Source organism: Terrapene carolina, unplaced genomic scaffold, assembly GCF_002925995.2.
Source record: "Terrapene carolina triunguis isolate 2854851 unplaced genomic scaffold, T_m_triunguis-2.0 Scaffold231, whole genome shotgun sequence".
NCBI classification, from domain to species: Eukaryota; Metazoa; Chordata; order Testudines; family Emydidae; genus Terrapene; species Terrapene triunguis.
Genome location: NW_020664582.1, coordinates 14,088,268 through 14,098,322, shown reverse-complemented (window position 1 = coordinate 14,098,322; position 10,055 = coordinate 14,088,268). Strand labels below are relative to the sequence as shown.

Here is a 10,055-nt window from a genome sequence, read left to right as displayed (position 1 = left end):
CCACATTTCATCCTCTTTTTGACCATCTCAACTGATCATGAATTGCACGGGCTATGAAGAAGTGAACTAAGCCAGTGGTGACCCTGGAGAACAATACTTAGGCTCATTAGTGAGGTAGTGTGAGTCAGACTGCACTGCGGCTGCTGATGCTGTACTAAATGGAGGCCTTCAGAGTTCACAGGGCTGTCACTGAGGCATCCTTCACGAGTGCTAAATTCACCTGAAATTAAGGGGGGAAAGCCATTCCTTGGGTCTGAGGTTACAGCAGTTCTGTATAGGCTGCAGTTGTACTCACAGTCATGAGTCACGTTTATCATTTTTAAGGCAAATTTAAAAATTTTGTTTGTGGGGCATTCGAACCTCACCTCCCAGAGTTCAGCTGCAGAGGCAGATCACAGAAATGATCAGCTATTGTACCAAGTATGGACAAGGGGTGGCCTAGCTCAGACAGCAAATGCACCTTCGAACCTGTTAGCGTAATGAGCATTAATCGCCCTTTTCAGATATATAAACTAGTTTGATTTAGCTAAGACAATTGACAAACAAAAATCTCAGTTTAATTAATTTTAGGGGGGAAAACTCCCCCCCCCCGCCAAGAGAGGGCCCAATAGAAAAAGGTAGGTGGAAAGAATACAGTATCAGTTTGCCCCGAAAGCCCCAACAGACTGCCAACGAAGTGGAAAGCCTGCGTTTGGTGAAATGTGCTCCTCCTACTGCTCCATCAGCTCTTAGCAAAATGTTCATATTCAAAAGTGGTTCCACTGTGTAGCTTTGTTTAATCTTTTTTCTTTAAAAAACAAACAGAAGATTTTACAGGTCTGGCATCCAGCGGGGGTGAATGTGAGGGAGACGCCATTTCTTGTGTTATGGAGAAAGTTGCCTTGTTGTGCCCAGTGGTGAGCTGGTGCCTGCTGGGCACTAGCATGATGTTACACCACGGAAGCAATGTCGAGTTGTAGCTCGACTCTTTTGAGATGGGGGGTCAACATTTCAGTCACTTTTGTACTAAATCTTTCCATTTGATCGTGTATTATTGATTACCAGCACTTTCTCTCTTCACACCACTTCCTCCTTTGTTGCTGTGGCTCTTACTATAGAGAAATCCGTCAGTGCTGTTCCTAGTGACTCAGTATTTTTGTATGCATGACAGAATACAGAATAGCTTTTATTAAACATGTTTCCTTTTACATCACAGAATTTCTTGACAAGAGATAATGCTATTCTCTTACACAGAGACAACACTGTGAGATGGGAGATCTATATTCCCATCCATTTCAATTATGTTGATAAATTACAGAGTGTTTCACTTTATGAATGACACATTTTTGGATTCAGGTCTGCATTTTCCCCTTTATCACAGAGAAGAGAATTTTTTTAACAGCAACAGCTTTGCCAAGTTCATCTGTTCCCACGGAGTTCACTCCAGCAGCTTGATGAATTTTATCACAGTGCTGAGCACTTCTGCATATACAGCATAATCACACAAGTTGCTACAAAATAAGCAAGTATGTGAAATCTACATAATTTGCTAACACATAAGTTACTCTTGCCTTGTGGCATCCACAAATTGCTGCACCTTTCTTCTTTTGGAACAGGGACAAATTTGCAAAGTCTGTAAGAAAAGAATAATTATTGCTATTTTCCATGTTAGCAAATCTCATAGGCCTGATTGTGTAACCCTTACTCTCATGAGTGAAGACTAAATGTGTGAATAAGAGATTCACGTTTGGGATATAGCTTCTGTTATTTTCTTTAGGTGTGGCAGAGGCAGTGTTACTTAAAGTGTCAGACCAACCACTAAAGTTAAAACAGCTACGAGAGCAGGTAGCCTAGTTTTCTTAATTCATATAGTTTCTCTTATTATTAATGGAAGCTGTGTTGATGCACCAAGTGGAGAAATATACAACACTTTGACTATGTGTAAGCCTGCCATGAACCCACAAAACGAAGGCTACAAACTAAGCCAGGGGAAAGATGAAGAGCACAAATGCAAATATGACTTCCCTTGTTAAAGTGAAGTACAGTTACATCTGAACCCTGAACTAAGTCACAAATTAAAAACGTGGGATGACTTAAAAAAAGGAGGGTTTGTACTAATGAGAATAATGAATCAGCTGGAAGGATGCACTAGCACAATTTATTCTTGATTGGAGACCATGCTCTTAATTTTTTTGTTATGAGCGCTGGATTTATTAACACAATTTGTTTTTTAACATGGGGGAATGGTTAATAAGTACATAAAAGATCTGAATATTTTAACAGAAAAACTTATTTCAAAACACAAGAGAGATTACTGTGAAATAACCTCATTTTTAAACCACATTTCCTTATCTGTTTACTAATAATTAGTTTATTAAAACTAAATTCTACTAATAGAAATCTATTTTCCTACCATTAATTCAGTTTTCTTTACTGCATTTCCTACAGTATAGATAATTAAAACTTGTAAGTCTGTGGCCCATTTCTGCTTTGTTCCTGTACCAGGACAATGCTGCAATATTAAGGTTGCAAACAGTACCGAGGCAATGTTTATGTAATAAAGGTGTGACGCATAGTAATGCTGGTAAGAGGTTGTTCTTTTATTTCCTGGCCCTAGTCACATGTAGCACTGTGGTGAATTTCACCCTCTGATTTCTCTGCAATACCACTTATTTCCTGGAGAATACGGAATGTGCTGCAAGAGGCTACTATTTGCGTGTGGAGTTTTGTTTGTATTTTCTTGGAGGAAACTTTCTTAGTCCCTCCTCCCCTACCCCATTGATTAGTCTAGAATTAGATTGGCAGGTAGTGACTTGACATTTACCTCATTCATCGTTATATCTGATAATTAAAAACATGAAACCACCTGACTACGCACATAGCTAGCCTATGTTAACACACGTCCTTGCTGTTCCACCCCCCCATCCTCCCTCTGCTTCTTCCTAGTGTTATATTCACTGTTGCATCCTGTCTTACATTAGATTGTGAGCTGTTGGGGGCAAGGATTGTTTTATATCTGTCCAGTGCATAGTACAACGGGATCCTAATCCTTATTGGGGCCTATATGTGCAATAGTAGTACAAATGATAAGAATAATCATCCCCGCCTTCATTTCTTCCTCGAGTTTCTTTCCAGACTGGGGGATACAGATAGTTTTGTTTGTGGTGTTTTTGCCAAAGATTCTAGTGGTATGTCTACACTGCAAAGACAAACCCGTAGCCCCGAGTCTCCGAGCCCAAGTCAATTGACTCAGGCTCATGGGGCTGAAATAGCTGTTGGACATTGCGGGTTGGGCTGGAGCACAGGCTCTGAAACCTGGCGAGTAGGGAGGGTCTCAGAGCCCAGGCTCCAGCCTGAGCTGGACTGTCTACTTTACACTGTTATGTTCAGCCCCACAGCCCGAGCCCCATAAGCAGAAGTCAATTGATCTGGGCTCTGAGATTCAGCGAGCAGGTCTTTTATTCAGGGCCAGCTCCAGGCATCAGCCTCTGGGGCGGCACATGCTAAGGGGCGGCATTCTGTCCATTCTTGGGGCGGCACAGTCCGAGCAGCTTTTTTTCTTTTGCTTGGGGCTGCAAAAATGGTAGAGCCGGCCCTGTTTTTATTACAATGTAGATACACCCTAAGTGACTTAAGAGCACAAGGCCTGCTGAAAGTTAATGGGACTTAAGCTCCTGAACTGCTTAAATCATTTTGAAAATCCCATTCTCAGTTATCTCCAGACACCATCTGAGACTAGTCTGTCAGACCTTCAGTATGGACCCAGTCGGAACAAAAATGCTTGTTCATTTCAAAAGATTTTTAAAAAGTCATAAAAACATTTAATATCACATTTTGTAAGTCTTTCTTCAAAACCTAACTCTGGATCTAAACTACATCCTATTGGTTTTTTTAAATAACAGCCTCTTCCCTTCAGTAATCAACTTTATATCATCACATTTTTAAAAGAGTGATCTCAAACATTATTTAGTTTTAAGTTTGTTGTGTGTGTATTTTGCAAAGTGTTTCTTTAGTGAAGGTACCTTATGAATTACCGTAACTAGTTGATTTCATAGTACTGGGAGGGGAAGTCAACAGTTGATGGCTCCACAACATCAAGAACCTTTGAGAGAAATCTATACTAAGCTCTCTTGTATGTTAAATCCATAAATGCTAAGCATGACGCAGCATGGAATTCTGAGGCACCTGTTTCATGCGGGTCGTGTCATATTTTCAACATGAGCGAGTTTAAGAGCTCTTGGCATCATTAACGACAAATGCTATCATTAACTAGTTCTCTTTTAAAAGTGGAGGCAGTGCAATGATCTAAAGTCCAAAGTACCTTGATGTGTCCTTTGAATGGCTTTTACCTGGGGAGAAGGCAAAGGCTGCAAGGGAGGGTTTTAAAGTCCTGTGGTTGTTTATTGATTTTATTTACTTCTCTGAAATTGATTAAGGCAGAGACCGTGAAGAAGGGCTTATTTAGTGGAAAAGAAGGGAGGATAAGCTAAAAGCTTTTTATCCCTTGGACAGTTGAAACTTCCAACCTTACAGCACTATTGCTTCAGAATTCCCAAGCTCAAATTTGTGGATACTATTCACAAAATATACTTGATAGTTGGCTGCACTCTTGCTGGAATGCTCGAGACAAAATTCCCTTGGCAAAATCATAATCTACCAAAAAATTAAAAAAGAATGATAATCTACCCATAAGCCAGTTTCTGCAGCAGTATTATTGTTTTATGTATGGTAATTGGCAGCGATAATAATAGCCTTTTATCTGTACCAATAAAAAGACTCAAAGAGAAGTGATATTCAAAGGGGAATACCTAGGAATGCTTGGAAACAAGGGAGTCTTCAGTGCCAGGCACCGTTATCCTGCTGAAGTTTAGAAATGAAATGCTCCTCTATCTACTGTTGCCTTGGATCCTTAGCATCAGTGGTGGTGTTGTTTTAGGTACTGCTATCTTTAATCCCATGTTCCCTGGGTCCTGTCAATATCTTGAAAATTCCTCATCTGTTCATTCTGTGAAAACACCACTTTGTCTCTTTTGTAGGCATTTATCTGTTTAACCACCTTTTCCAATATGACATCCATATTTTGTTCACTTTACTGCTCTTCTGCATCAATCTATGTCGAAGGCTCTGGGGCGGGACTGATGTATTCTCTTTGGAAGCTCCATATCTACTTATCTGGTGTTATATACAAGTCCTAAATGACACCCATGTTTTCTTCAATCATCATCCATACCTGTAGGGCTGCACTAAATCGGAAGATAATGAAACTTTGCAAATGTACAGTGCTATGTAAATGCTAAGTGTTCTACAAGCAACAATTAATGCTAAAAACATCCCAGGAGGAAGATGGGCACAGAGTTACAGTGACTTGTAACAGGGTTGGGCTTAGAACTCATATTTCTGAGTCCTGCGTTCATTCTATTAGACCACACTCCTTCTTAGTCTTCTTGTTCACCTGTGTCACTTAAACTGATCCAGATTTACTTGATTCCACACTTACTGAACTGTTCTTTTTGAGTCTTGCAACGGACGTTCTCATGCTGCTACATATCTCACTCTGGTGCACACCCTTACTCCCTTGTTTCATCTGGGCCCCTACCTCATCAGCTTGTTTTTAATTCAAATCAATTTTGAAGATCAAGTGTCTTCAACAGATGCCCAAATATGTATTCCTTTCACTGTCTGGCTACTGCAACCCTATCACCATGGCCCTATTCATCAGACTATTGTGATGTTCTTCCATCAGCCTGGGGGGCTAACAAGCAGCCTTCTCAAAGGGTGGCAGAAATGCTGCTGGGTGAATGAGGTGATTGAAGATAGCTATGTAAGAAACATGTAGCCCACCCTCTGTATCACATATGCAGCAGTTATCACACACTACTCTTCACACTGGTATTTTATAATTATGCCAAGTCCTTTAAGAGAAAATAGGTGCTAAATAGTCAGCAAATAATGAAATAAAATGAGACAAAGCATTGTATGTAACAAAGCATAAATACAATAAATCAAATCAGTCAAAAGAATAGGGGTCTTTTACATGTCATCATTATGGATGGGTGGCATGTTCCTAGATGAACAGATACATTGAATTAATCTAATAAACATCTAAACTTACTGTGTCTCAATTTAATTTAAATTTGATATAAAATGTTACTGGAAGGAATTATATAAGTTTGCTCTCCAAGACCAGGCTTCACTATAAATGTAATGGTGGATCAAATCCTACATTAGTGTTTAAAATCTTTTCTCTATTAATCTGTTTTGGTACCTTTGAGAACACAGTTAATTTAATCTGGACAAAGACCTAGCCATCATAAAGTCTCAGTTTGTTTTCCCAATCTAGAACTTTTTTCATTGTTAAACCTGGGATTGCCCATTGTGTAAACTCTCTGATTTGTATTTTAAAAAGGAATGGATAAATAAAGTTACTTCTAAGCATTTTAAGGCAAAATTCTAGTGCTTCTGAAAGATCATTTAGTATTTTGCACCACAGAGAGGCTCCTCCTGAGATTTGGGTTCTACTGGGCTAAGCACCAGACAAACACAAAGTAAGACAATCTGTGCTCAAAGAACCTCCAGTTTAAATGGACAAGTTACACAGAGTGGTGAAGGAACGTGGGTTTTTTAAATGTATCATGTTTATTATGTTAGTGCCTAGTGGTTTATTGAGAACAGGGCACCATGGTGCTAGGCACTGTATAATCACAGAATAAGACACAGTCCCTGCCCCAAAGAGCTGACAATCTAAATAGATAAGACAAAGAGTAGGGGAAAGAGATAAAACATACAAGCAAACTAACATGGTGATGGCTGCAAGAGCCATGTTAGTTCTGTGATTCTCCTCCCCCCCTTTTTTTTTATTTAAATCCTTTCAGTTGGGTCATGTTAGGAGGGGCATAGTTAGATGGAAAGACAAAGGAATGGAGGAGGTTGGAGACTGTGAAGGAGAAGGTGGGAAGGGTTGGAGCCGGGGCGATAATGATGAGCGTGAAAGCTGTAGAAAGCAGTCTTATGCCATCATCAGTTTCCATTGGTCCCTCATTCAATTGCTTTCTACAGCTGCTCTCCTAACATTGATTTCTGGACGCCCCCCCCCCCGCAGTTTCTTCCAAACCCACATGACTGCAGGGCAATGCAAATGTTATCACCAATGTTCTACACCTGCCAAACAGAAGCACAGAGAAATTAAGGGGACATGCACAAGATCACTCAAGAAGTTCCTGTTGGAGCTAGGAATTAAACCCAGATGTCCTGAGTTCCAGGTCAGTTCCTTTAACATGGCCATCTTTCTTCTCAAAAGATACTAGAATGAGAATAGTAGAGAGTGAGACAGAAGTCCTTTATCTATCCACAGAATAAGTTAGACATCATTAGCAGGTCAAGTCTTCCCAATATCCATCAACTCAGGACTGAAAGCTCTTCTGTAAGAGGATGTTTTCTCATGTGTTCAATCCAGTCACATGACACTGTGATAATGCTGCAACTCCCACGTTCTTCCTATATGAACCATACTTGGGCTGTATTGGCCACAGAAACCAGTTTTCTACATTTTCTAGTTGGAAGTGACCCAGAGTATGTATGTTTCTAGGACTAATACTTTCAAAGGTAATCATATTTGAGTTGTATAGATTAAAAAAAGAAGAATATACTTTTTCTTATCTTACAAATGTCCATTCTATATCTTAAAGGTGTTTTTAATCATGAGCCCTGTAAGGAAGCCATTTATTCTGCCTCATGCAATTTAAATGCACCCCTTTATATGGGAACAGAAATTTGCTCCTGCCATGTGACGGCTGCAGCATTCTTTGAACTGGATACATTTCTTAGATTGAAAAAGCACATAAAAGTGACATTCATTGTAAATGGATACAAGCCACAAAGTTCAGATCAATATCCAATTTTCCCTCTAAGTTTGGGCGTGTTTGAAGATGCTCATCTACTCCAGCTTATAGTGTTTCCTTCCCATCCCTGGATTCCCCTTTTATTGAGCTATGAGCGCTCTATCTAGCAAAGAAGCTCTGATACTTGTCACAGGGTCGGGGAGCCTAGAATTTCAGGGGGGAAATTCACGTTCCTTAGTTAATGGTGGCACATTCACTCCCACCAGCTATGTCTTGCAACCCCTTCCCACCCCCTCCGTGGTCCCCTTCCCTTCAAAGTGTCCCCTCCCCCCAGTGAGGCCCCTCCCCATCCAGTGTCCTCTCCCCTCAGTGAGGCCCCTCCCCATCCAGTGTCCCCGCCCCATCCAGTGGCCCCTCCCCTCAGGGAGGCCCCGCCCCATCCCAACATCCAATGTCCCCTCCCCCCAGTGAGGGCCCTTCCCATCCCTCCAGGCCCCTTGCCCCCCATCCAGTGTAGCTCCTCCCTGCATTGACGCCCCATCCCCTCCAGTGTGGTCCCCCCTCACCCAATGTGACCCCTTCCCCCATCCAGCGAGGCCCCATCCCCCACACCCAGCAGGGCTCCTCCCCCCCAGCGAGGGCCCAAACGCCCCCATCCAGTGCGCCTCCCGCGCCCACCCCCTCACGGCTCCCTGCGGCGACCGAGCCCCGCAATTGGGGGCGCTCTATGCACCACGTGACACAGGTCGTTCCAGCCCCGCCCCCCGGGGAGTCCCCTGCGTGGCGTCAGCGCGCCGTGTCCGTTAGGGGCGGTGCCCGCTGCTGAACCACAACACTCCCCCGGCACGTGACCCGGGACGGGGCGCCCCACGTGACTCGGCATGGAGGCGGTGGCAGAGACGACGAGCGGCCCCCTCCTCCTCCTGCTCGGGAGTCGCTAGCGGCGCATCCCGGGCTCCGAGCCGGCCGGCCTGCGGAGGCCATGGACTGAGCGCGCCATGGGCGCCAAAGAGTCCCGCATCGGCTTCCTCAGCTACGACGAGGCCCTGCGGAGGGGTGCGTGAGGGGGCAGGTGGGGGGATACGGGCTGGGAGGGGTCTTGGAGGGATGGGGGTGGAGAGGCGGAGCGTTGCGGGGAGGGAGGGAGGGAGGAGAGGACGGATGTAGACGATACCCTGGGGGGCTGTCATGGGAGGGGACGGGAGGAGAGGGGGGGTAAACACCCTGGGGGGCTGTCACCAGAGGAGAGGGGAGGGGGGGGTGTAAACACCCTGGGGGGCTGCCAGGGGAGGGGGGGGGGGGGGGGGGAGGGGGGCTGGGGGGCTGAAACGGGGAGGTTCATCACCGGCGGGAGGGAGGGACAGATGTAAATATCTTTCTGGAGCTGTCAGTGTGGGTCAGGGGTAAGTGGCCCAAAGTGCCTTGGCATTCCTGACACCAGCATTATAGACCTCAGATACAGCGGCTCTTGTACATGGCTGCTGCTTATTCTTCCTTTTTACAAGAGCGGAGCGGCAGCTGTTGTAAGACCCTCCTGGTGTAGCCTGTTTCCTGCATCTTTCTGCACTTACTTGTCAGTTTTAGCAGAAACATACAGTGGCCTTTGCCTCCCCTTTACTCTTCTGTGCAGGTTTTGCTGGTTTGGATCATGCACAGATTAGCTAAAAAAACAACAAGGAGTCTGGTGGCACCTTAAAGACTAACAGATTTATTTGGGCATAAGCTTTCGTGGGTAAAAACCTCACTTCTTCAGATGAGGTTTTTACCCACGAAAGCTTATGCCCAAATAAATCTGTTAGTCTTTAAGGTGCCACCAGACTCCTTGTTGTTTTTGTAGATACAGACGAACACGGCTCCCCCCTGATACTAGATAGAAGCTGTCTGTGGCCATTAATTGGGGATACCCTGATCGGAGGCCGCGCCGCGCTGAGGCCTGCTTTGGCTCTGCTGCAGCCGAGAAGGGCCGGTGTGGTATATTTATTTGTTCTAGCACACTGGAAAGGAACACCACAACCTCAGGTCATGGCTGGCTGCCATTCCACCCACACAAGGGTTCCCTGCCACCCCAGGAGGGTTCACATTTACAGAACAAAAACAGCTGAACTGGGAATTCTTGATGCAAACAAGATTGTGGTAACATCGTTTCACAACCAAACTCCGGGACCCTGGGAGTTCCTCCCCCCCCTTCCTCCTTAACCTCTTCCTGTCCCCGGGTGCCTTCCCCTTGCAATACTATTG

At 44.2% G+C, this 10,055-nt stretch overlaps 1 protein-coding gene across 5 annotated transcripts in view; it reads left to right on the top strand.

Annotated features, from left to right (window-relative positions):
- Window positions 1-8,693: 8,693 nt before the first annotated feature.
- USP32 (ubiquitin specific peptidase 32) overlaps window positions 8,694-10,055 on the top strand; it is a 144,173-nt gene continuing 142,811 nt past the window's right edge. For all 5 annotated transcript variants that reach the window (XM_026656509.1, XM_026656508.1, XM_026656510.1 and 2 more), the window contains exon 1: window positions 8,694-8,873. In XM_026656509.1, coding sequence (XP_026512294.1) covers window positions 8,816-8,873 — 58 coding nt within the window. In that variant the 5' untranslated portion in view covers window positions 8,694-8,815. The remainder of the gene's footprint in view (window positions 8,874-10,055) is intronic.